At 37.2% G+C, this 27,817-nt stretch overlaps 2 protein-coding genes across 2 annotated transcripts; one reads left to right on the top strand and one right to left on the bottom strand.

Annotated features, from left to right (window-relative positions):
• The first annotated feature begins 76 nt into the window (after window positions 1–76).
• Window positions 77–7,749, top strand: LOC127652810 (GTPase HRas-like). The gene is made up of 5 exons (XM_052139203.1): window positions 77–376; window positions 794–909; window positions 1,123–1,301; window positions 1,825–1,984; window positions 6,282–7,749. Exons 2-5 carry the CDS (start codon window positions 799–801, stop codon window positions 6,393–6,395), a joined length of 564 nt encoding a protein of 187 aa, XP_051995163.1. The 5' UTR covers window positions 77–376; window positions 794–798; the 3' UTR covers window positions 6,396–7,749.
• Window positions 7,750–8,897: 1,148 nt separating this feature from the next.
• On the bottom strand, window positions 8,898–27,298 carry pold1 (polymerase (DNA directed), delta 1, catalytic subunit). The gene is made up of 27 exons (XM_052139763.1): window positions 27,225–27,298; window positions 26,296–26,494; window positions 24,506–24,619; window positions 24,265–24,405; window positions 24,046–24,171; window positions 19,548–19,716; window positions 19,329–19,443; window positions 19,093–19,222; window positions 18,836–19,002; window positions 18,567–18,671; window positions 18,224–18,364; window positions 17,981–18,091; window positions 17,670–17,861; window positions 17,474–17,562; window positions 15,257–15,373; window positions 15,054–15,167; window positions 13,872–14,019; window positions 13,644–13,739; window positions 13,417–13,554; window positions 12,938–13,113; window positions 12,289–12,441; window positions 11,213–11,315; window positions 10,975–11,107; window positions 10,716–10,829; window positions 10,573–10,625; window positions 10,386–10,483; window positions 8,898–9,118 (listed from the first exon to the last, which is right to left on the bottom strand). The coding sequence occupies exons 2-27, from the start codon at window positions 26,480–26,482 to the stop codon at window positions 9,031–9,033; spliced, it is 3,318 nt and encodes a 1,105-aa protein (XP_051995723.1). The 5' UTR covers window positions 26,483–26,494; window positions 27,225–27,298; the 3' UTR covers window positions 8,898–9,030.
• Between the last annotated feature and the right edge of the window lie 519 nt (window positions 27,299–27,817).

The raw sequence follows: 27,817 nt of genomic DNA, 5'->3' as shown, positions 1-27,817 counted from the left end.
TATAATTTATAAACCCCAAGGTCTGGCTAAACCCCATTGGCCATCTCATCTTGTGATCCCACCCCGTCCTCGCCCACAGTGAATCGGAGAGAGTCCTAGCCGAGAGTAGCTAATGCCTCTACGGGCAGATTTATTTGGGTTATTGACATTTTTGAATTTCCGGGAGAAACATATCTAAAAGACGAAGACTTTTTTTTCCCCTTTACGGTTTAGGTTTTATTAGTTCGAGAAAATCAAGCCTGTTTGCGAGAGAGTTTAGTTGGTCTGATCAATCGTAATGTGGCTCAGCGGCTAATCCTTGGACTTCATTCAATACTAATTCACCTCGAAGCGCTTCGTTTGGGCGAGCGGAACCGATTTAACGTCCACATACGAGGTAAAATACATACATGACCCGAATAACAACGGCTTACCTGATAGTAGTGTAGATAGACGTTAAAGCTGCTGTTGTTTCAGTTTGAAACTGACCGGCTAAATACATTTTTAGTTTTTGAAAGTTTATCTTCAATCTTAAGTCCTACATATATTTGTTTTTTAATGTGATTGATTGTAATATTGACAGGTTGTAGCTAGCCAAGCATCTCAATTTCTCATCTTATGTAATATGTACATGTTCACACTTCTTTTCGGTTAACAGTACCGTCATTTATGTGTATCAGTCAGAGTTGTTATGGAGTATCATTAAAGATTCACACTTACCCTGTTCAAAGAGAAACAGTCCAGGTTACTCCTGGTTATATCCAGTTAGACTACAACTTTGTGTCTCAAATCATCTTCCCCTCCTCTCTCACAGTCAGGATGACAGAATACAAGCTGGTTGTAGTTGGGGCTGGTGGCGTTGGGAAAAGTGCACTGACCATTCAGCTCATTCAAAACCACTTTGTAGACGAGTATGACCCCACTATTGAGGTATGAGTTCATCTGTTTTAAAATCTTTTTCATTAGAATCAACATTTTGTCAAGAATGTAAATAATAGGTTTGACTTCAATTCAATGTGATTCAGTGTTGTTGATCATTGTGTTGAATGGATGAATATGTACATTACCGGTAGATAAAGAGACTGTAAACTCTCTGTGAATGTTGGTCACATGTTTATTTAATACTATATGTATTCTATGCAGGACTCGTACAGAAAGCAGGTTGTGATTGACGGGGAGACATGTTTGCTGGACATTTTGGACACTGCAGGTCAGGAGGAGTACAGTGCCATGAGAGACCAGTATATGAGGACAGGAGAGGGTTTCCTGTGTGTATTTGCCATCAACAATGTCAAGTCCTTTGAGGATGTACATCTCTACAGGTACACAGACAATCAAATGTGGACCAATTGAGATCCACTTTATTGGCTGCTATCATAAAGACCAAATGGTTTTGTAATCTCATAAAGGTCTTGCTGAAAGCAGTTCTATGTTCATGTTCTTGCATTATATTAGGGATTTTTATAACCTAGACTGTTTGTGTAATCCTGTGATTTGTGGATCACAGATGGGTTGGGCAGATGTCAAAGGAATAAGTGCAAAAACAGCCTTTTTACTTCCTGAACATAGTCAGAATATGATCAAATGGAAAAAATGGCCAGACAACCATTGATATAAAAAGCCGGGTCAGAGAAGCTGACTTAGCAGGAGAACGTCACTGTGTACAATGTATCAACTTCCTTTTTTGTGACATTTGACTTTTACTGAAAGGTTGATGAATAAGGAAATCAATGTGGAATTGGGAAAAGGCCAAGTTGAATTTCACAAATGTAAGCAATCTGCTTCCGAAATAAGTCACAGTCCGCTTGCAAAAATTAACCATGTTGTGTTTTTGTGTTTATGTAGGGAGCAAATAAACCGTGTCAAAGACAGCGACAATGTACCAATGGTGTTGGTGGGGAATAAAAGTGACTTGGCCTCTCGTACTGTAGAGACACGTCAAGCTCAGGAGCTCGGCAGAAGTTTTGGAGTCCCGTTCGTCGAAACATCTGCCAAGACACGACAGGTGGGCGGAGACAAATTTAAAGGGATAGTTCACCCAAAAAGGAACATTTTGTCATCATTTTATCATCCTCATATTGTTCCAAACTCATCTGAGTTTCTTTCTTCCACGGAAGACAAAATGTTAGGGCTGGTATATACTGCTGCGTCAAAACTATGCTGTAGGTGGTTTGCATTTATAGTTGTGTGTTGGTGTGGCTGCATCATTTTGGGAGTTCTTGACCAAAATGCTGTATTGAGAGAAAATGCCTTCATTTCTTAAATAACTGTACATTTCATAAATAAACAAAGGCAGTGCAATTTGTGGGTTTAAAATAATTTATTAAATTATTAAATAATTACAAATTAATCAAAGTATGTAGGATTAGTTAGGTACATAATATTAACTATGCAGAGACAATAAATCGGGCATAGACTGTATGCTTGCTTTTGACTGTCTTAAAAATAATAAATAAATATTGTGGCATACTCTCCATGCATAAATTAATCAAAGTGATAAGTAATTGCTTGCTTGACCAACACACAATGGGTGTCATTTTAAAGTGTAATATCTTTTATAATGCATTTATATATATATATATATATATATTTATTTATTTATTAGGGCTGTCGATTTAAAGCATTAATTCAGTATTATTCATTTCGTTAAAATTTACACAATTAATCGCAATGCCCCCGGACCATAAGAAGGAAGATTCCTGAGAAATGCAAGCTTGTAGTACCACCTGTTTACTCCAGAGGGCAGTAAGTGAAACTTCAGCTGTGTGAGCAATGCGCAGTTTATACAGTGAAGAAAACAACACTTCAGTAGGCAGAACAACACAAACATACATTGCTTTCTTGCATTCAAAACCAAGATCTCAAGATGTGTTCTAAGTATTAAACTATATTTAACGACACTGTGACCTAAATATGTTGTTTATGACGCAACGCACCCGTGAAGCTTCACAAGCATGTCTGACGCAGGTGTACATTATAAATCTCGAACTGATTGATAAATTCACTTGTGAAATGGTTTGCTGTGAACTGTATGCCAATGATGGGCTCATGTTCAATAATATGGTAGTAAACAATACATTGTATTCTAAAACCGCTTTTTGTATCGTCTTATCAATGAACTCTTCTGCCACAAGAATGTCATGCATTTTAATTATTTGAAATATATATAATTTTTTTTTACATATTTAAAGATAACTATGTATAATTATTTCATCATTATATATTTAATTATTGTTATATGAGGGGCTATCTCAGCAAATATTTGTATATGCGATTAATCGGGACACCATGTAATTAATTAGATTAAACATATTTAGGTCGATTGACAGCCCTTATATATGAGAGAGAGAGAGAGAGAGAGAGAGAGAGATAGAGAAAAAGACCAGATGAAAAAAGCATAGAGTTGTTCAATTGTAAACAGATGTGTCTTTAGTCGCATTTTCGCTTGCTCATTAAATAAACAGAAAATAAAAACACGTCTAAATACAATATGACACGGTCACTTATCAGTGGATACATACAATCTATAGATAAATTAATCTTGGAGAAAATGCGATACTACCACAGATCATTTCTTTTCATGCTGGGGGGGCGGTCTCTGGTAACAAAGTGGACCAATCACAGTATTTGGTTACATTATGGCGTAGGTTTGACGCAGAAGTATAAATCAACCTTAAGGCAGTATGTACGCTTTTTCCATATTATTACAGTGAATGGAGATTGATCTCCTTTAGTGCTCCACGGACGAAAGAATGTAAAAATGGTTTGAAAGAATATTAGGGTGAGCAAATGACGACAGTTTTCATTGATGGGCGAACTTTCCCTTCAAACTACTTGTCTGGGATGATTTGTTGTTAAAAGTCTGAAAATGTAGAAGCAGTCATTTTAGGTTTGAATGAAGAACATGTAGAGGTGAAATGTTTTGCTACCAAGCCTTAGTAAGCTGCATTGCTGTCTACATAGAATCATTAGCACATATTGCATAAGACAGCAAACTGCCTACATAGGCAGCTGTCTCCTAACTGAAATGGAACGCTCCCTAGGGACATTTGTCTATTGGAATCAATTCTAATAGAGTTTGATGTTAAAGGAATATTCTAGATTCAATACAAATTAAGCTCAATCAACAGCATTTGTGGCATAATATTGATTACCACAAAAAATTATTTTGACTTGCCCCTGCTTTTTCTTTAAAAAAAATAAATACTCTGGGTTACAGTGAGGCACAATGGAAGTGAATGGGGGCCAATCCATAAACGTTAAAATACTCAGTTTCAAAAGTATAGCCATAAGACGTAAACAATAACCTAGTTTCCATCCACTTCTCGCACTGTTTTTTTATCGTCAAAGTGAAAAAGTGTAAAAAATATCTTGCAAAATTTGCCGCCTTCTGCCTGTTTCCATTCAAATTGTCTTTTATTGATGAAAATGTTGTACGTGATGACGTCATGCACTTTGTCGCATAAGTTTTGGTTTATTGCAAAAGAAATCTACCCTTAAGCCGTTTCCATACAGAAATGTGTATAAATCGCTAATTGTGCACCATTTGCCTCCCAGATGTCCCCATTTCTTTCATTTTGGTAAAATGGGGAGAGTATTGAGACAATTCATTGAAATGAGCAAATAAATGCAAATCAGAAGAGGAGGAATTGCAATAAAAATTGCCCTTCTGATAGGACTGTAATATTGGTCCTGATATTGCACCAGATGTAGTTGGTGCCAGACGGGCTGGTTTGAGTATTTCTGTAACTGCTGATCTCCTGGGATTTTCACGCACAATAGTATCTAGTTTACTCAGAATGGTGCCAAAAACAAAAAACATCCAGTGAGCGGCAGTTCTGTGGGCTGAAATGTCTTGATGCGAGATGTCAACAGAGAATTGCCAGACTGGTTTGAACTGACAAAGTCTACAGTAACTAAGTTAACCACACTGTACTATTGTGGTGAGAAGAATATCATCTCAAAATGCTATTCTGAAATGCGGGTTGGTGCTGTTTTGGCGGCACAAGGGGGGCCTACACAATATTAGGCAGGTGGTTTTAATGTTGTGGCTGATCGGTGAATAGGCCTAACAGTAGTATTTTTTTGTTTGGTAATTCATTTTTTTTTTTTTAAATGTATTGCTTTTTCTTTTGGTAATTTAATTTAATACAGGTAATTTTGCCTGCATTTTTTCAAAAGTAAGCTAAACAATTTTATAAAATTGAGCTGTTAGTGTTCCAAAAAAAGCACACCGAAACTTTTCTCCTAGTATTGTGTATTTCATTTTAATTTAAAATATCTTTGTGCACAGAAATTTTATGTTTTTTGTATTGTGGGCTAATTCCATGACTGCTGTCAATTATTTTTAATGGTGTGGAAAATAAACTTTTATAAATGAACAGATAGATACCGCAAATAAATTAATCACAAAGAGTGGCCATTCATTTGTTCTCCAAGCCCTTGTCGATGACAGGTGCATGATACATATGAGATATTTGTGTTGGCACTCCTGGATGTTTACAGCATCGGATCTGTGCAGGTATGTCATTAAGACCAATCCATAACAGTGCAAGTAATACTTAACGTACAATAAATTGGCTTTCAAGGATGTAAATCTTGTCCTCTTGATTAACACAGGCAAACAATTGGGGTAAATTCTATTCTGATATGTGACTTTCTCAACAAAAAGTGTGACATTTGAAGTATCGACATGATTTGAGTGTGGTCAAATCTCTTACTAACTTTTTCTGTGTAAAGTTATAGCCAATTTTACAACTTTGTTGCCATGATGTCAACAAACTCTAAAAAGACTGTAAAAATCACAATTTAAACAACCTTTCAGCTCAAATAATATATTCATTTTTTTAATGCAAGTGCTTTTATTAAATTATAAGCATATTTCTGCCTTTTAATCCTCCAAAAATTGGCACGATTTACTTCCAATGTAACTCTCACTGTAAAAATGAGTTTTTGTTGTAATCAACATGCTGTCAATTGAGCTTAACTTTATTTGAAACCAGAACATTCCTTTTAACATGTTGCTCTATGGTTTATGCTCTCCAAGTATAAAAATATGGCAGGCACAAATATTGGGTAAAATAGTTTAATTTAATTAGATTATTCTTTAGGTATCTAATGAAATATATTTATGATCATCATTATAAATGGGGCATGCCCATGATACCTGGTGCTGTCTGGGTAGGCAGCTCCCTAGGTGTTGCACCAGAGATTTTTTTTTTTTTTAATGTAAAATCAGCAGTGTGTATATGCATGCACATACATAACCTCTGTATTGTTTATAAAAACTCTCTTTTTTGCAGGGAGTGGAGGAGGCATTTTACTCTCTTGTCCGGGAGATCCGAAAATACAAGGAGACAAACCGTAGCAATAAGAAGAGCAAAAAGCATACACAAAGACGCTGCACACTTTTATAGCAATGCACACAAACAGGCCCGCACAGCACCCCTGTGATAGCAATGCACTCAATGTCACACACACATACACTACTATAGCATCACACGTTTCCTTTTTTTTTTTTACTGTTCCTTCTCTTATGCCCACCAGCCTTTGAGGAATAGGAACCCAACTGGCTATATGTGTGTTTATATGTGTGTATGAGATATTGCAGAGTGGCTGATCTGTTGATTCTAAACCTCACTGAGAATCATGTGACTGTGGAATTGTCTGTAGTCTTATTTTGCCACACTGACATCACATTATCCAGTGCTTTGCCATGTGTAGCTTAATATTTGCATGGATAAATTAGTCCGGATTGGTCTTGTCAACTATAAGCTGCTGCTCTCTTCTGTGCTAAAAGGACCTTATTTTTGTGTGGTATAGCCATATTTTTATAACCACAGCAGCAAGGAACATTGACCTTGAGTTTATAATCGATTGATGATGGTGGTGAAGGGATGTCTTTAAGTTGGTAATGGTTTGCTGTTTGTAGGTATGTCTCGTTATGTCTTATCTCCTCAAACTTCATTGCGTAAGGTTAAAGATTTTTTCCATTGTTATTTTGGGTTTTGGGGGAGGAACCTCAGCTCATGCAAATGAGCAAAATGAGGGAGCTAATCAGTGCAGCTGCTTAGAGAGTGACCACATAGTTCAGTTAGTGAAGGTCGGGGATTGAGGAAGCAAAAAATTCCCCAAACATTTCTGAAAAATTTAGTTGTGGAAAAGCACATCAAAGCAAACATTCACCACATTCCAAACCCCTAACATATGTTGTTATTGTGTAGACCTTAAGAAGTGTAACTTCCTCGTGCAGTGTGGGATATATACTGCAAATGTTCACTAAGATTTTTAGTACTTGCTAAACAAAGTCTTTGTAATTTTGCCATCAAAAAGGGGTTTGTGTAGATTTCACCTTCTGTACTTTGGGAAAGTCTTTCAAAATCCACACTGAAAGTATATTTGACAGATTTTCCCATGATTCTATTGCCATTGCTTGTGTTCTGGGCCATATTGTCCTTTATCTTAAAGCCCTTCTAGATAAACTTATATAAAGCCTAGCTTTAAATTTTTGACCTGCAGTATTTCATGTTAAAATCCTGTATTTTGTAACAGTTTATACTGAAGCATTTTAGTTACACGTACAAGCATTATTTGGCATTATCATTACATTTATTATGATGTATTATGTAAAATGCCAGCGTTTTCCACCAGTGATGAGACATTCTTAACTTTGGGGAGGTAGAGACATTTGACCTAAACTCCTCATTGATGCATTCATTATGCCACAGTGATGATACAACTGTAGTTCTATGTTTTGTGAATAAAGAGACTTTTGGCTTTAGGATCGTCCTTTCTTTTACCTTAATGTCAAAGGGGTAGTAGTTCACCCAAAAAAGGAAGATTCTCACACTCATGTCATCCCAGATGTGTATGACTGACTTCTGAACACAAATAAAGATTTTTTAAATATTTCAGCTCTGTAGTTCCATACAACATAAGTGAATGATTACCAGAACTTTGAAATGTCCAAAAACCACAAAGTCAGCATAAAAGAAATCCATGTCTTCAGAAGCAATATGATATTTTTCACTATAAATATCCACTTTTTGTATTTGGCAATTCACATTATTTCTGCATATCGCCACCAACTGGAGAATTTACACAAAAAAAACCTACTTAAATATTGATGTTTCTCACCCACACCTATCATATCGCTCCTGAAGACATATTTTACCACCAGAGTTTTATGGATTACTTCTACGCTGCCTTTATATGCTTTTTGGACCTTCAAAGTTCTGGCCACCATTCACTTGCATTAATCTACAGAGCTGAAATATTCTTCTAAAATCTTTGTGTTCTGCAGAAGTCAAATACATCTAGGATGACATGAGGGTGAGTGTATTAGAGAATTTTCATTTTTGGGTGAACTCTCCCTTTAAGAGCATGGCACTAGCAATGCCAGCATTGTGGGTTTGATTCCCAGAGAACAGACACTGAAAAAATTTATATGTAAACCAAACCTTTTGCATTAGTTGAAGCTCTAGCAAACTGTAAATTTTAAATGACACATCTGCTTCCTAAGACTGGTACAGTATGTTTATCATACATTACAGTTACTGTGGTAATTCCAGAGAAGTTGCATTAGCTTTTCTGAATATAAGATGTCTGCATCATGATGGCATTTTTAAACTACACACTAACTAGCTGAGACAATCTTATTACAGGGCTTAGATATTTTATGTGCACCGTTTCAGTAGAATGATTACCTTTTGGCCCTGATCAACTCTAAATGTCCATGCATTTATACACTCATTGTGTTTCTAGTTGAAGATTGTTGTTGGCAATGCAAAGATTGTAGGTTAAACCCTTGGAAGAGTAAACCCTTTATGTGTCAGCAGGAAATAATAAAAATAACTCCCTTGAGTAACATCAATTCCAAGTTAGAAAATAGAAAACTACCATTTTACAAAAATGCACTTTATTTTTCAACCAATAGAAAATAAGATTCTTTACAAATTTGAGTGACAGACTACCCCTTCACTGAGGTAAGAGGGCGAATGTGTGAAGGCTGAAGATGGAGGTAGAAAGACGGCAAGAATTACACTCTCTCTCTCACCAGCCAAAACGAGAGACAAGCTTTTCCTGGTCATCTAAATCTTTCTGTACCTTCTTCCTCATGTAAAAGATGGGACAGTCTCGACTAAAAATTAAAAAAGAACAATATATGGGTGATTCAAGGTATCTAGTAGTTAACTAACAAGAAATAAGATTGCTTCTGATTTACTCAAATACTAACCGGTTTGGTAATGGCACCTAATAAACTCTCAGATCATGACCAAATCATGGTGTGACAGCAGTATTTAGGACAGTACTTTTTTGTTTAAAATTACATTTAAGTAACATTTATATATCATTTTATTAAAAAAAATTATGATTTACAATATACAAATTGTACACAAATATATGAATTCTTAGGGGGGAAAAAAAGCAAAGTAGTGATTTCTAGACTTGGAACACTTTTTATACATTATCGAGGGGAGGTTTAAAACGTTCAAAATACATTTTGGCAAATTTAACTTTTCAACGCTCTTAAATATGAGTTAAAGTGAAAAAAAAAAAAAACCCATTGTTTAAAGAAGCTGTAATAATCTACCTTTTAAAACAACAATGGGAATTCATGTGATCGTGTATTCCGCGAAATGGACCTCCGGTAGGAAAGAATTTCACCACGCAGATTTCAAGTTTGTTTAACTTTGACAGGTGAATTTGCCGCATTGACCTATAGGAAGTTGCTCTGTTTGGCTTTGGAATTAACTTTTTTCTTATTTTTCTGATTTTACATAATATATTTCTGGGTGTAAATAAGGTGGCTCCAAAAAACTGCTTTTGTTTTGTTCCCAATCATATCAACTGTGAGTACAATTTTGTGTTAAAAAAAAAGCATTCAAAACTTATAGCATTACAAATATAATATATCCTAGTATACAAATACTTCTCCAAATGTCATAAAGCCTCTCCAAACAAATGCAACATAAGAACTGTACATAAGAACTAATTATGCAAACACAACAGTGACTGAAGGTTTGCATAGCATACATACATGATGTTAGTAATGAGATTTCACAGAATAAACAGTAAAACAAAAAGGCTGGTTGTACTCTACTGTTTGAGAGGTTTCCAACAACATTTGACACATGGCTATTTTAAGGAGTTTAATGTTTTTACTGAATACAATGTACATTTTTAATCAATTATAAAAACTTCTGAATTGTCTGCAAATTTCAAGTACTTCAGTTTTGGTCATTATGCATACATGCATTGTAAAGTAAAGCTTCTAAGCTTTTAAACAATACCTTTTTAATGTTGGCCAAGAATGTAGTTATTAACATTTGTACAATTATTTTTGTAAAGGCCCACCAGTGCACATCCGAGCTTATAGGGGTAAATGTGTGTGTGCATGTTCATACCTGGTACATAACACGTCTTCGTGTAACGAACCTTGACAGCGCTGACACTGAGTCCATAGACGGGAGAATTTCTCCTCTAAAGATGACAGATGAGTGATCTAAAAGACACAAACAACCTTTAGAGGGAATTTCCCCCCCAATTAATGATGCAAAAATTCTTCCAGTATGTGTATATATAAAAACAAACCTCTTTCTGATAAAGCTCAGACTCTTTCTTTTTGCAGAAGTCGCATACAGCCACTATAGAGAAGAAAACCAACAGTCATTCACACATCTACATTTGAGGCGATTACATTTGAAGCTCCATTCACACACACTCCTGATACATACCATCAGTTTTTAACACAGCTCTGCAGCCGATACAAGTGCTTCGTTTCTGAGCGAAAGCCATGAGGCCACCAACTTTGGAGGTCAAGACAGTCTTACAGCGTGTGTGATCTCCCTCTTAAATAACCAGGAGTAACAACACATTTATTACAATCACCTCAGACAAGCATGACATGGCAAGCATGAGTAAATATGTTTGTGACTTAGGTGCCCCATGTTAATTTCTGGATCACTGGAGTAGAGTTTAATACATGATACTCACTTAGTAACACACTCTCGGCTTTGCTCTCACCCAAAATGGGCTCAAAGATGCGCAGTAAAGGTTTAGACAACTGCTGCTCCAAGTAGTACTGTGTGTCTATAGGGATGTTGTTCTCCAGCACATAAATGGGGTCCTAAGACACAAATCTCAACATTAAAAATTATCTTATTTACAGAATTGTTACAGAACAAAACTTATTTACCCCATAATGGAAAACACACATGCACACAAAGCTAACCTCCGATTTCATATACGCAGCCACTCCTTTGGTTGCTTTGATGATGACATAAGGAACTCTATCCCCGAGGTTTGGAGCGCTTCCAGCATCACGCTTTCGCATCCTAGAAAACACAAACACCAGAGTTAACATGTGCAACAAACATTATGACAATAAATATACACAATAAAGGTGCACTCCGTAATTTTTGGTTTAAATTTCACTGTGCAGTCACCTTGTATGTACATACCTAGCGGTGTGAATGCTAGATCACACATAAGCAGAAGTTTACAAGTACTGATGCCATTTTAAAGATGCGCTATTTACATGGAGTTATTCATTTATTCTTCGAGTAAAAGTTTCCATGCACTTAAAAAACATATATTCCAGGATTTTAGCAGAAAGCGGCATTCTGAAATGTCATGTAAATAAGAAAGCCATTTCCTTATGCCATTTAAGGGATTAAGAGAAAGCGGTTTAGCACACCTAAGTTTCTCCTGGAGAACGCAGCTTATGTGGCCACGTAAACACATAAGCGGCACTCTTACAGGTTTTTAAAGAGTGCACATGCACGTGAACAGACCGGATAACAGACGTTATAGTATGGAGCCCAACAAGTCAACAAAGCGCAAAGAATTCAACATTTCTAGGAGTACAGTGGGCAAAGCACATACACTATAAACTATACCCATTTATACAGAAATGTAAAATATCAACTGTCCCTCACTTTTGTGTATATGTGCCCAACTACACTGGGGGAATCCCAAAGTTTTATGTAAGTTGGAAACCCCACCATTGTAGTGCAATTCCGCTGAAGGTTGAGAAACTAAAAATTTTGCAGGGAAATTATGTTGTTGTGGAGAAATCTGCTTACTGCCCGAGCCGTATGTATACAGGAGTAAAGAATACGCCACTTATACTTTTGATACGGGAATGGCTTTTTGGTGTCCATGTAAACGTAGTCACTGTGTATAACTTTTTCATGAGAAAACAAATATTAAAAAGGCACCTTTAACTCAGCCTTTCCTAATGAAATGTGAATCGCTTACGAAACTCTAACCTAGATATAGTCAGAAATTAAAAATCAGACAACACACCTCTGAGCCAGTTCAACGTGGGCCTGTTTTCCAGCATACTCTTGTGCTGTGCGTGTGAGCTCTTTGGTTATGACCAGCTGACTGATGTCAATGCGGTTGCATAGGAGGTCAGAAATCACCTCTTTAGCATGAGCTACTGCTCCATTAGGGTCTCTGACACACACACACACACACACACACACAAAATTACAGATGAATTATGGTGACTGTAGTGTTGTCACGGTACTAAGATTTCAGTAGTCGGTACCGATACCAGTGAAATTTCACGGTCCTCGATACCACAGTAAAATAATTTGCTAATATGATAAAGTGCTATTGAACACACTCCTATAGCCTAAAGTTACATTTCAATGTAAATAATAAATTAGAACATTAGTTTCCTTCAAGTGTTTCTAACACTTGTTTGTTTTAAGCAGGGCCCAACTGAAATGAGTTTTATTTTTCCCCAAATCCTTTTTTCATTTTGTTTTAATTATTTTTCCTCTGTACTACCGATACTATAGAATCACTGGTATCGTTACATCTATTTTTATTTTAGTACCGACTTGGCACTGAAGTACCGGTACTTTTGACAACTCTACTTGACTGTGTGCATCATTGGTGAAAATACAAACTCGCGGTGGTTTTTGGAGTGTGGCAATGTCTGTACCTGTCAATGAGGATGTTTTGGAGGCACGTGTTGATAAGGTTGGCCACCAGAGGGCAGTTGTCTCGTCTGACTGTCTCTATTCCTTTACAATCCATCTTATCATGATGTTCTGCATTTGAGGAGAAATACAGCCCTGCATATCGCTTCTTATTGATTAACAGATAAGGGTAATACACCTGAAAAAGTGAGACAGAGAGGTTATTAATAGGGCTTCCATGCATTTTGAACAACAAATTTCCATTACTTCTCCAGTCGTTTGTGATTACTGGATTTTACTGATTTGTAAAAATAATTTTATAGAGATCATACGCACAGAGCAATTTTATTCTGATAACTAAAAAGAAAATGTATATTCACTCTAGACATTTCCATGACTCTTCCAGGCAAGGAAACCACAATTAAAAATGTCCTTGATATTTCCAGCAACCATGTGTTATTGGATATCTTCCTTTATTAAGACTTGAATTTCTTTCTGGTACCTTCTCAAACTCCAATTTGATTGGTGGAATGAAGTGGGAGGAGACCCAATCAGCAGCCTCCTTGCCCAGATTCATTGCTTCCTGTACTGTGGCCACTCCAAGTTTAACCATGACAGAGTCAGTGTCTCCATAGACAACCTTAAAACACATTAAACTCACATCACTGAATGCATGATTTACATTTAAACATATAAACAAGACAAAATGCAGGGTTACAGGTATATTACCTTTGCATCTGCCTGGTAACCATTAGCGATTGTATATTTAGATTCCACAAGCTGTTTGGTCTGTTCAATCATCTGTCTACCAAACCCAGTGACACTCTACATAAAGACAGATACAGAAAACAAAAAGAGAGAGAGAGAGATGCATTCAGCCAGCCACTCAAAGCATCTCCATTTGAAACCATCTGGGTTCCTGATAGTTCCTCAGCATATGTGAGAGGTGAAACTGACCTGTGAGATCTCCAGGCAGGGCAGTTTCCCCACCTGAGCCCCAGTGAAACCATACACCGAATTAGCGCTGATCTTCAGAGCCAACTGCCTACCATCCAGCACCTGCTTTTTAAAGGGGTCAGTCTCTTTCTTTAGCTCAGCCTTAGCCCTGTAGACACAACAATTTATTTACTTGAACAAAGCTTAAAGGCATTGTTCACCTAAGAAACTTATTTATTCACACTTTTGCTGTTCCAAAAGCCTGCATGACCTTATTTCTTCTGTGGAACACAAGGAGATTTTAGGCAGAATGTTCGGGTCTGACAGCCTCAGTCAGCATTCACTTTCATTGTATGGGTGAACAAAAAAATTGTGATTGAGGCTAACTGGCATCTATATCTGGCACCAAGACATTAGCAGTAGATTCTTTAAGTCCTGCAAGTTGTGAGGTGGGGCCTCTATGGATCGGAATTGTTGGTCTAGCACATCCCATAGATGCTCAATTGGATTGAGATCTGGGGAATTTGGTGTCAACACCTTGAACTCTTTGGCATGTTCATCAAACCATTCCTGAACGGTTGTCCTTCCTTAAACCACTTTTGGTAGGCACTAACTACTGCACAAGACCTGCCGTTTTTGAGATGCTCTGACCCAGTTGTCTAGCCATCACAATTTGGCCCTTGTCAAAGTCACTCAGATCCTTACATATACCATTTTTCCTGCTTCCAACACATGAATTTCAAGAACTGACTGTTCACTTGCTGCCTAATATATCCGACCCCATGACAGGTGCCATTGTAACAAGATAATAAATGTTATTCACTTCACCTCAGTGGTTTTAATGTTGTGGGTGATCAGTGTAAAATATACATCAGCTTTAAATCTCGGTTCAACAAAGATCATGATCAGAAGTCATTGTTGTGAAGTTTAAACTGCTTTTGGGATTTGATTAATTTTGGACTCTTGTAGCCTCAATGGCTATGCCCATCATAGTAAGTAAAGATTAAAAATTATTTGACCATTCTTATAAATCGGTTTAAAAAAAAAAAAAAAAAAAACACCTGATCTGTTATTGGCCTTTTCCACCACCTTGGTTATTGTATCAGCAAAATCCACTATCGATCGACTTCTAATACTTATAGGTATTTGTTTTACATGATTAAGACATCATTAACGTTAGTTTTGTGAATGCAGAATGTTCACCTTTTCCTGGCACTCAGCAGATTTTCCAGGATCTCAGGAAGAAGTCCCTTCCTCACAGAGCTCTTCACAAACATATCCCCTGTGGGGGTCTTTATAAAATCTTCTGGAGCCAGACTACACAAATACAGGCGTTTAGTCATAAATAAAAAATAAAAAAAAAGTAAATCCTTAAGTTATATAAAGTTCAGACACACGCCTCTCACCCCAGTTTGTCGACTTGGCCTTTCTGCAGGAGTGTAGTGTAACACAAATTATGAGCCATCATGATGGAGGGATACAGGGAGGAGAAATCCAGAGTAGTTATAGGAATACTGTAATACCTTTAAAACACACAAACAGATAGCAAGTTTACAGGTCAGTCACTGGGTTAAATTTCTTCCCAATGCACAAGACAATTATATGTCTGTAAAATTATTGTGCCTTCATTGAAATTTGTGTTGATTCTCCAGGCTCCAGTTTCTTGTTTGAAAACATTTTAAATGTGTTAAATCAGAGGTTGTGCCTTTCATTGCTCTACTTTTAGCTTTTTAAATACAAGACTGAATTCTTTGCTGGTTATCTGTGTTTATTATAAAGAAGGATGAGAATAACAGTTGGTCAGTGATTGCAGTAGAGGTCTATAAGCACCTTAAAATAAAACCCAAACCAGACCCATACCAGAGACCGTATGACCTGACCTGACACTACATGAACCATACCGCCAGATTTTAAGTCCGAACCGAACTTTTTTCTCCCCCAAACAAGTATTGTTGCAGCAGGCTCTATTAAATGTGAGCATAGTAGGCAACACTCGTAACAGTAAACATATACTTTATCTTTAAAGTTTTAACAAGGCACGGAAGCACCTCAGCAGATGAAGGGAGAAGGAAAAAAAACAAAAAAATAATATTGGCTTAGTATTTCTCAAGCGCTGAAACTTTGCTTAGTGCAGAACAATCTGGAATCATGTTTAACAATGTAAAAGTCACATAATATCCTCTTTGTAGCCAGAACTCCTTCAGAATGTTGAACATTTGTGAAAAACAAGCTAGATGCAGCACAACGCAGGTGTCTCAACGTGTGTTTTTGAAACATGAAAAACATTTTTTTAACTTGACACTGTTATAGTGCAGTAGATGACTGCACAAGAGGCTGAAGAAACAGTGAGAAGCGGCAGTCAAAAATGTCCACCCAGCAAGTGTTACATAAGAAAAGGTAACATAAAACCATAAAATCCTGTTTGGTGTGAACTACTCATTGTATGTGTCCACTGGCACAGAAAAAGAATCTGCTCAATGATGCTAAAAATGCCCAAGAACTGCCACTTTGAGGAGTGTTTGTAATATGCAAACTAAGTATTTATCCTTTTTTTTCAGTACACAAGTAATTATATAATCTTAAATAAGCAAGATTACAATCGGAAAGATGCCAGCTTCATTTCTGAATGCCCAAAGTACAGTATATAAACAGAGTTGATTTATTAAACTTTTGCTTATATCACTTTTGCAATCATCATTTAAGGTCTGTTTAGAAGTCAGAAATAAACATAATAATGTGATTAAAGCACTGAATCCAGCAGATACTTCAACATTACTGTCAGATTTTGAGAGAAGGATATATCTGCAGACAGAGTTCCAAAAAGGGGCGAGAGTGCCAAACCACCAGCAAAAATATCAAGTAGGTTGTGCAGGTCAGAGACTTCCAATTGGGGATAGAATCTCCAAAAAAGGGCAGATTTACTCCAAAAAGGGGGTTGCACAAACTTCAAAAGGGTTAAGGATTTAGAGCTCACGCCCCTTTTGAACTATGCCTGCAGCAATATCTTTCTCAAAGATATAGGGAGCCCCAAATCTGACCCTTTCTCTAACCCTAACTATATGTATGTGGAAGTGACGCCTTCTTTCGGAGCTGGCACAACCCCCTTTTTGGAGTAACCACGCTTCCTTTTGGAGCAACTCCACCCTAATTGGGAGATTCTGCTACCATTTGGAGGTCTCTGGCCTGTAGCTATACCTAATTGGATTCTGAAGCGCTTACAACAGATGTCACTGCTCTCAGCTGAAAATGACTGGCTGGTGCCCGGCGTTTTCCCCTTCTCATTTGCAGAACGCTGAGCACCTCTCAACTTTTTGATGCTCTTGACCATCCTCAACACTTTTTCAGCACTGCTTTCAATCCCATAATCTACCTTGCGAGCGTGGCACTCGACTCCCACAGGAATGAACTGAAAACAGACAGTGAACACTTACGGTAACTCGTTGCGCATCTGTGAATGAGAGCAGTCAGGAAGTCCCGTTTATATTTTAATTTTAAAAAATCCGAACCCCTTCCTGAAAAACTGACCCAAATGCGGCCCAAAACCCAGCAATTTCTATGGTCTTGTCAAGCCCGGGTCGGGTTGCAGACATTTTGATGGCAGCATGTATGTGGTGGGTACAAACCCTTTCTCTGGCTCTATGACGGTGGCTCCAGTGTAGTCCTCTCCACCCTCTGCCCTAACCACTGGCATCACCAGATCCTGCTTCATAGCCTAAACACAAAAGCAAACTAATCTTTAAACCATAAAAAAAAAAATTTAAGCATAACATTGGCTATGTTATAATAATATGTATGTGACACAAAGAGACAAGCACAAACCTGTCTCAGGAGCTGAGAAACCACTTTAATCTGCTGTCCACGAGAAAGCAGGTAGGTCAGGGGCACCCCAGTAACTCTGGCCATTTCCATGTAATTAATGACGCACATTAACTTTTGCAGCAAGCGCAGAGGCAAATACGCATCCTTCAGACAGTACACAGCCAGACGTCTTCTGGTTTGCTCATTCCCATTCTAATCAGGTATAAAGCGAGAGAGGGAAGACAAAGCTTTATGAATTATTATGATTAATAAACTAGGATGGGACTCAGATTGACCATAAGAATGGGATAGAGATTTCTGTTTGGCTGCACCTGAAGGTCCGTAATGATGGAATGCTGCACATCCTCTTTTTGCTCTTGAAGGAAATGGAAGCTGACAGCATTCAGTGTGTAAGAGCGGAGTTTATAATCCCTGAGCAACACCTAACGCAGGAAGAAAACACTGGCTGAGTCACAGAACATGCAAATATACATAGCAGTCTGACGTCACAATTCTGGTTGTATTGCACAAGGGAGAGTTTGTGTGTGAGAGAGGAAATGGGAAGTGTGTTTCACCTGCAGTAGATCAAACTGCACTCTTCCCTCCATGTTGACAGTTTTGTTCTCTCGCCGGCCCATCTGCTTGCTCTGGAAGCTGGAATCTTTCAGAACGGACTTAATTCCCCTCACACGGCCCAGATATGGGAACAAATGTACCTATTGAGAGATACAAAAATAATGGAGGAAATTATCCATCCATCTCTCCCATCAGATGCCAATATGATTTATAATAAAAATTAAGAATAAAAACTCTGAGCTGATATACCACCAAATGCATGGCACCTGTCTTCACTTTACACCACAAAACAATTGTATTGTTATAATAATCTGTAGATTAAAATGCACACAAACAAATTACCTTTAGGGTTGCAGCTCTGTTCAGAAGGTATGGAAAATCAAAGTTCTGAATATTGTAGCCAGTGATGATGTCAGGATCCACTGTTCTCACAAATTCTGCCCAGCTCTAAGTAACCACATACAAAATTGCACACTGGAGATTATATTATGTTGTGCACAAGCTCACTAAAACAGTTAGGTTTGAAAATGAAACATAAGCATGAAAGCTTTTAGATTTCTGTTTCTTTGTGTAACCAAGACAAATTGACAAGTATGCTTATCAGTGTGTACCTGCAGTAGCTGTTTTTCCTGAGTAAAGCAGAGAATCTGAGAACCCACTATACTGGCACAACTCTGTAGGGTGAAGACGGTGCGGATAAAAGGCTCCTTCTCTCCCTGTCGCTGCACCATCGATGCAATCTGAATCACAGGATCAACCTCTGGCTCTGGAAAGATACCTGAAATGCACACAAACACATTTATAAGTTATCTACACAGCAGCAACTAATAAAAATACAGAGTATACGGCCCAAGAAACAAACACACACCTTTCCTGCCAGCACACTCTATATCAAAGCTGAGGACTCTGAGTGGAGCGATCCTCTGCCATTCTCCTTCAGCTGGATGACTGATCAGATCGTTCCATGCTACATCCACCTCAAGCTGACACAGAGAGACCTGAGAGAGACCGAGACAATATAAGAGAAGCATATCATGGAACGGCTTTCCCCTCAAATTTATTACATCACTCCTCGATATCTTATGTCATCACATTCTCTTTTACCTTTCCTGGATATTGTGAATCGCTCTGTCTTTCGGTCCTCTCTTCCCTCAGTTTGTACTTCCCTTTAGGAAGCTCAATCCAGCAGCAACCAACCACATCACTGTCCACCATGAACCTACCAGCATTCGTACACACAGCAAGGTTTACATGCTTTATCAAGTAAAGCAAATTATGTTTACCACACATGAGTTTCAGAAAATGCATGCAACATTACATTACCTTATCTCAAAGTCAATATTTGCTTCGAAGGCCTGGTAGCTCTGCATGGAGAAGTTGGCAAATTTAAAGCCCTGCTCCAGGATACGCTTCGCTGGGGCAATTAGACGTGGCATTGCCATGGTGATGCGTAGAAAATCATGAGCATGGTTTCCGTGGTAATTGTACATACCTTTATGGAAATAAGAAACATTCAGTCAGCTACATATATCTTATTCAATACACACCATACAAATGATTCATTTTTGAACACAGACTATTAAAAGTGCTGTAAGCGATGTTAATTCATTCAGAAACTTCCACCAGAGATAGTCAATGGATTAGACACACCCCTTCTTTCAAAAACCCGACTTACAAGGTTACCGCTTAGGGCTGGGTAGACATGTGACCTATTCGGTTATACGGTATTTCACGGTAATTAACATGAGAGATATTCCAGGACATCAATAAATCAAGATACACAACACTGCGTTAATGTGACATAAATGACACATGCACTCTGATGTAAACAAAACCAACTTGGACGAGCATTTGCACTTTAACCTGTACTTAAAGGACTATGCCAGATTTGTATATGTACATTTTACAAATAATTAAAGTGTAATTATTTATAAGAGACAAAGGATTAGTTCACCCAAAAATGTTAATTCAGTCATTGTTTACTCATCCCTGTGTTGTTATAACCCAATATGACCTTCTTTTTCTTAACAAAGTGAGAAATTGTGACAAATGTTGTGCTGTCATATAATGGCAGTTTATAGTAACTACCTCTTCAAGCTTCAAAAGAATGTACAAGTATAAATCAGAAGTCTAATGAATTATTCCATGAGACTAATGATCGTTTTGAAAGCATACGATAAGGTTTGGTGAGAAACAACCCAAATTCGAATGTATTAAGTAAAAATGTTCACTAATGTTCATGATAGGGCACAAGAGCAACAGTTCATGCAGCCCCTCGAAAACTTGTTTTGCTTATCTAAAAACAGGTCCTCCACAGCAATAGCAACAATAGAACAGAACAGCTGCACACAAAACAGAGAACAGAACTTACTAAACACGTCTGAAAAGTCTGTAGTCATAGACTTAATGCATTTCTAAGTCCAGCCTTATTTTTTTATACAAGTTAACCGGTGCCAGTTCACAGTAGATGAATTTATTTGCACGATGCTGAAAATAGAACACAAGCGATCACTGGAATCTACAGTCGCTCATCACTCCTGGTTAGGACAAAAACTCAGATTATCAGGACACGATGTGACTGTCTTAATTATTCGATTACAAACTCTTCAGACATGTTTATTAAGTTCTGTTCTCCATTTTGTGTGCAACTGTGTTCTGTTGTTGCTATCACTTTGAAGGACCTGTTTTTAGATAAACAAAACAAGATTTCACTTGAATGCCCCAGTGTCGCAAGGGGGCTGTGTGAACTGTTGCTCTCGTGCGCCATCATGAATGCGCACAGGAGATCAACGGTCAGTGAACATTTTCATTAAATAATACATTAGATTTCAGTTTGTTTAGCACCAAACATTAATTGTATGCTTCCATAACAATCATGAATATCATGGAATAATTTATTAGACTTCTGAATTATACATTTGCATTCTTCTGAAGCTTGAAGATGTAGTTACTATAAACTGCCTTGTATGACATCATCACTGAGCACAACATTTTTTCAATTTCTCTGTATGCGTTTAGAAAAAGAAAGTCAGGTGTGAGTAAACAATGACTGAATTTTAATTTTTGGGTGAACTAATCCTTTAATATTTATTTTGAAATATTTGATTAATTTATACATCTGTACATTTTTTTTTTTATTGTATATTATAAAGAAATTGAGTAATTATTTAAATGTTCAATTAGTTTGAGTTTTTTTTATGTTTATGGTTCTTTTTAAAGTTCTTTGTTATCTGTTAATTTAAAAGCCCAGTTTGGTACCCTTACTATTAAGAGTCTTATTAAGAGAACAACAAAAAAGTTCTCAACCCGTTTTTGTAATGTAATTCAATACAGTGATAATATGTATACTGTGATAAAAGCTTAAGCAATTATCATGTGAAAATGTACCACCATATAAGGGCTGGGCATTACAGATTTCCCGATACAATTCCGATTCACAAGCTCTTGATTCGATATTGATTTATGTGGGTATATTTTGGATCCAATGTCCATTTTGCTTGAAATTCTCTCTTAGCGAATGTTGTTAATTAGAAAAGGGACCCTCTGACCTTCTAGGTAAAATTCATAAATATTAATTTTAAAATTTTATAGATATTGTTTTTTTTTTTTTTCATAATATAGGTCTCATTTGAGCTTTTGGAAAATATTGAAATTCTGTATATTCCATCAGTAAATGTCTTGAAATTGCATAAATGTTTTTTTTTTTTTTTTACATTTACATTGATATGTATAACACATGCTAAATTGGTATTGTCTCTTTAAGATTACCGGCAACAGCCAGGTGGGCGCATATTAACAAAAGGATGTGTTTGTTTAGAGAATCTGTGCTGTGTGATTAGAAATAAAATAAATAAAATTATCTTGGTGCTGAGCTACTTCACCACTGTACAACTTAATCACAGCTGTGCCTAATCACAGACACTAAGTCACAGAGCAAATGGTAGAGTTTTTAAAATCAAATTCAAGTATTTTTGGGCGGCTGTGGCTCAGGTGATAGAGCAGGTACTCCACTAATCGCAGGGTTGGTGGTTCCCGGCCCACACAACTCCACATGCCAAAGTGTTCTTGGGCAGAACACTGAACCCCAGGTTGCTCCCAATGGCAGGCTAGCGCCTTGCATAGCAGCTCTGCTGTCATTGGTGTATGAATTTGTGAATGAGTGTAAAGCGCTTTGAATACCACTAAGATTAAAAAGGTGCTATATAAGTGCAGACGATTTACCATTTTTAAGACCTTTTTCCAACACCTGAAGAAATAAAATACCATACCAAAACAAACCCACACAATCTCAAAATAAATACCATATCACAGACTCTTCCTTAAACAGGCAGGGGCACACATTCAACATGGCCTTAACATTGTGTTTCATTCAAATAGACATAGGCAGAAATCGCGGGTGGGGTCGGGGGGGTCAGGGCCCCCTATCTGAGGGTTGTCACCCCCCTAAAATATCATTAAAATATGTGTATTGTAAATAATATAATGATATATTCTTAAAATAATTGTTTAAGAAATAAAATAATACAAATGCAAATGGGGCAACAACAAAAAATCCCTTGGTGTCCCCTTCAAAAATTGCTCTTGAGAATTGTTGTTTATTGTCCCCCCCAACATTTTGATGAAATTTTCACCCCTGCAAATAGAGTAGGATATATGCAAGTTTTAAATACTCAAGACATGTTTTCCACACATTATATTATATTATATATATATATATATATATATAAATAACATTAAAATTGGTTTATGTACCATTATATAAATAAATACAAATTAGAAGTCGATTGATATTGGATTGTGTGGATTCGATAATGTGTTGAAAGAAAGCCACTTAGTCCAATAGATTTTTAAAATTGGTAGCCTATATTAAATGTTCTTAGGGTGTCCTTCATGCGATGGGTAGGGCCAGACTACAAGAGTCCAAAGTTTTTTCCAATATTTCCAAAAATCCCCAGCTTAACTTCCCATGGAAAGTTTCCGTCCCTTTGCAATCCTACATATTAGGTCATTTCACTATTCCTGTCTTTCCACCCCCAAGTTTAAGACCTCTTTAAATACAAATTTAGACTTTTGTTGTATCATTTAAGACTTTTTATGACCTTCAGTTTAAGAAAACTGAATTCAAGACATTTTAAGACTTTTTAAGGATCCGCGGAAACCCTAGCAAAATTTGGCTGCATATGCGAGTGATTTACTTGCATTGTTGAGGGTTGCGCATATAGTAAAATATAATCTTTGGACTCAAGGTTAGATATCAAGATTGTTCAAATGAAGATCACGTTGCATTGGAAAAATCTATATTTTTACCCTATTACTGCTGTAACGTTGTGTTGAGATATCTGTCTGGTAATAGAGCGTTTTAGCCGTGACGTCAATTCAAAGGCAAACACGGAAGTCTAATTCGCCATGAGCTCCCTCATGATTTTCCTATGGGTTTTGTAAAAAAAAAATGTCTGTGGTAAACATTACTTGACGATACATGAACATTCTGTTCTACAACATCAATTTCACAGCCATACCTCACATGTGAATTTTTAAGTTGCCATGTGTTTATTTTTATTATAAAATATGTAATTCAATACAACTTCAAAATTCACGTTTGAGGTACAAAAGTATGTAATTTATGTTCAAGTATTGTTTACCACAGATCTTTTTTTACTCATAAATTCAGAAACACCATCACAATAACCCATAGGAAAATCCAGAGAAAATCCATGGTGAATTCTCTTCTGGGTGTTTGGACTACAACCTGAACAGCTCTAGAAGGACTTTAAAAAAAACAAATGGTTACAGTCCTTAAAATATAATACACTTTACTTACTCTCTTTCTTGGTGATGTCCACTGCCAGCACAGTGACTGATATGTTGTCTTTATTGGAACGCATGTCTTTCAATACAGCAGAGTTCAGCTCTCTCTGAAACTCAGCCAAGTGTGCATTTGTAAAACCTGAGAGAAAAGAAACAAAGTAATAGAGAGCTCCTGGCAGACGCCCCAATATGCGCAATAATATTCAACGTAATCGTCTGATTGGTGGCTCACCGTTGGGGGAAGGAACATAGAAGTACGGAGCAAATCCGTGAATGTGGCAGCACACACTATTTCCACTGTCTGTCACACCAAACATGCGCACGATTGGCACGTTTCCCTGTACCTGCCCTGGCATCCCTGCAACTGCAGGACCTACATACAGAAAAACACACAGAACCGCAAGATGGTGAGGGAGATTTGGTCGATAATATAGACTTGTATATGTGCATTTGTGACAGAGCATTTGTCTTACCTAGGTAGTAATCTAGGTCTATCTGCTGGAAGATGAGCGTGTCTGAGTTTGGTTGAAGAGGTGGTGCATGAGGCCGTTTCCACCGTGGATTAAGATCAGCAGAGAATAATTCACCTTTGGACAAAGGGTGGTTCAAGATGAGATCAGAGGTCACAGGGCCACAAAATGGGTCACACCATTGGCAAACCCTTACACACATATCTATGACCTAGTTTACTACTTAATACGGTGCAGTACATGTACACTAAATACTGTTTTTATTACTGCCCTTAAATTTTTTTTAAAAAAACATTAGCCATTATAAACCACAAGCCACAATAAACACTTTAAACATCAGTATGCTACAATGTTGCCACATGACCTTATGTTAAAAGAGCACAGTCCAGCTCACCTCGGAAAATAAAATGCAATTCTAAATTTTTTATTTCAATTTTGTGTAAAATTCTCAACTTTTGGCAGCTGAAGTATACACATTTTTTCAGTGTTAAAATATATATATTTATCCCAGGTTATTATAAGACAACTATTAGCAAGCCATTCACTGGGTAATTTTCTCTGAAAATACGTAAATACTGTTTCTGTTGCACTATGAAAATTGCTGTTTGTTTTGAGCGACCTTCCCCAACAACATTAATTAACCAATGGAGTGTGTTGGGGTAGGACTATCACTTTGTTTGACAAATGGCAGATGGTGGGAAAGCGGTTTTCAAAACAAAACTGTTTAAAAAAAAAAAAAAAAAAAAAAAAGGATAGTTCACCAATATATGATGAGGGAATTTAAATTCCCTCATCATATATTCACCCTCATGCCATCCCAGATGTGTATGAATTTCTTTCTTCTGCTGAACACAAATTAAGGTTTTTAGAAGAATATTTCAGCTCTGTAGGTCCATGCAATGCAAGTGAATGGTGGCCAGATCTTTGCAGGCACATCGCTGGTTCGATCCCCACAGCCACCACCATTGTGTCCTTGAGCAAGTCACTTAACTCCAGGTTTCTCCAGGGGAATTGTCCCTGTAATAAGGGCTCTGTAAGTCGCTTTGGATAAAAGCGTCTGCCAAATGCATAAATGTAAAAATAAAAAGGCAGCATAAAAGTAATCCTCCAAGTAAGTAAGACTCCAGTGGATTGATCAATAGGTGCTTTTCCACGATCGGAATGAACGGTTCTGAGCACGGCACGGTTACAGTAGCATTTCTACTTGAGCACGGTTCTGCACGATTATAAACCATTCTCAGCATGGAATTCTCTGCATGGTTAGCTAATCATACTCAACCTTTCTCAACTATGTTGGTGGAATAGCTTTAGTTTGTGGTGACTTGTTTAAGCACTTCCTAGTGCTTGACATGTGCACAGAGTGCTAGATGCGCTATATGGAGTGTAATCAAGCTTGAAATCATGATTGCTAAGGAGACTGCTACATAGATGCAAAGATTGGTCTTTTCAATTGCATTGCAGAGTTTATCTCCTTTCTGGAGCTTCAAAGGCCTGAAAACCATGTACTTGCATTGTATGGACCTACAGAGCTGAGAAATTCTTCTAAAAATCTTTGTGTACTGCAGAAGAAAGAAAGTCATACATCTTAGATAGCATGAGGGTGAGTAAATTAAGAGAACATGGGATACAGTACACATCATGACACAAATGTGGTAGGTCATCTGGGTATTCTATACATAAAGAAAATGTGGATTCTGTCTAAAGTACACATACTATAGACTGCAGAAATAGTAAGGGTAGTATGTTAGTATGTTAGTATGCTTTTACAAACATACATACCCACAGATACATACCCACTGGAATTACATCATGACCTGCCTGCCCCTCCCCTGACTCCACCTCCATATCCATATCATCGAAAAGAGCAAGTTCCTCCTCAAATTGGGAGGGACTATCCTCCCATTCAGTGTTAATTTTTCCTTTCTTGGCCTGTGAAGCTCCACCCTTCACAGGGGCTCCATTACGACGTTTGAAGTCCATCCTGAAGCAGTCCTGCAAAATAAGGGTTAAGTCTTTATGTACCAACTGAATGTATACTTTATACAGAGTTAAACTCCTGTATCACATTTAATTAGGAGAGAGAATAGAGTATAATAAATTGAAAACATAAGGCACGTTACATGTAATGAAGAGCCACTCTAGGTGGAATTCATTGTTATTAAAACTGAAGCAGAGAAACACTGAAACATTAACTTTTAAAAATAAAATGCGAGTATATGAAAATAAAGAGTTTTTGTTTACCATTTCTTGGCTTGTTTTACGAGTTTGACAGACACAATACTTATCCAGCGAAGCATTAGGAAAATGTCCTCTACATTTATTTTTAATGTACTGAATGTACTTCTGTTATTGATTCGGCTTATTTATTGCAAAGTTTTGTACATATGTTCAACATTATTTCGTTTTTCAAGAAAAATATAAAATACATAGCAGGCATTCCGTTAACGCACATGGCTTTGTTAATAACATAATCTGGAGAAATTAGAGATTTATACAGCAACAACATGATCGCATGAATAGTATCCATGCCTCATAATGTTTACTTTTACATTGCGAATAAAAGGCAACTCTATCAAACATGAAAATTAGCAAAACATGTTAGTAGCAAGCAATCAACAAAGGCAATTAGCCATCTCTTGCCATACCGCAAAAATGAGCTGCACTCGGTTATCTTTGTAAATGAGGCGCACTGTTACCTCTGAATAAATGCTAAATAATTCACCTTTTATTCCAGCTACGGCTCTATTCCTCCATACAACTACTCAACAAATCTCCCGCCACTTCACTGAATTTTAGTTGTCACCGGACGTGAGCGAGTTTCGTTTTCCCGGTAAAAATGCGTAGGGTCAAGAAGGACTGCCATTGGTAGAAATCTAGGAAGTGATTCGCCTACACAGACGAGAATAAACCGCCATGTTGAGAGGGTCGTGTATGAGCAAGGGGCCTAAGTAAGGGCGAACAAAACAATTCTGCAAAGACTGCAATAAATGTATATATTATATTTTCTAGTGTTGAATTATCTGTGGTATCTTCTACGACCGCGTTTGCTGTAAATAACCACACTGCACTATTTCCGTTGCATTCTCAAAAATATTAACAGCGTGAAATAAATTCCCTCAATATTTTACATAACGTGCTATACTCTTTTCTTACGAAATCTAAATTGGGCATATATCTTCTTTGTACATTTTGTCATCTAATCTTGAAACTATACCACATTGTTTTCTGAGTGTGATTATGTAAAGGACTTCGTTTTCACTGCGTTTTTTATGTAATTATTATTATTTTGTTATTATTAATATATTTTTTAAGGTT

The sequence above is a fragment of the Xyrauchen texanus genome, chromosome 12, assembly GCF_025860055.1.
Source record: "Xyrauchen texanus isolate HMW12.3.18 chromosome 12, RBS_HiC_50CHRs, whole genome shotgun sequence".
NCBI classification, from domain to species: domain Eukaryota; kingdom Metazoa; phylum Chordata; class Actinopteri; order Cypriniformes; family Catostomidae; genus Xyrauchen; species Xyrauchen texanus.
This window is presented reverse-complemented; position numbering and strand designations above follow the sequence as displayed.

What these genes read in the sequence shown, in the direction of transcription:
- LOC127652810 (XM_052139203.1), top strand. Translation starts at nt 799, where the DNA reads ATGACAGAATACAAGCTGGTTGTAGTTGGGGCTGGTGGCGTTGGGAAA. An exon ending in GAGGATGTACATCTCTACAG is followed by an intron (nt 1,302 to 1,824) that starts GTACACAGACAA and finishes GTGTTTATGTAG; the next exon opens with GGAGCAAATAAACCGTGTCA. An exon ending in CATCTGCCAAGACACGACAG is followed by an intron (nt 1,985 to 6,281) that starts GTGGGCGGAGAC and finishes TCTTTTTTGCAG; the next exon opens with GGAGTGGAGGAGGCATTTTA.
- pold1 (XM_052139763.1), bottom strand. Translation starts at nt 26,482, where the DNA reads ATGGACTTCAAACGTCGTAATGGAGCCCCTGTGAAGGGTGGAGCTTCA. An exon ending in CACGTTGAACTGGCTCAGAG is followed by an intron (nt 11,316 to 12,288) that starts GTGTGTTGTCTG and finishes TGTGTTTTCTAG; the next exon opens with GATGCGAAAGCGTGATGCTG. An exon ending in GAAGACGTGTTATGTACCAG is followed by an intron (nt 9,119 to 10,385) that starts GTATGAACATGC and finishes TTTAATTTTTAG; the next exon opens with TCGAGACTGTCCCATCTTTT.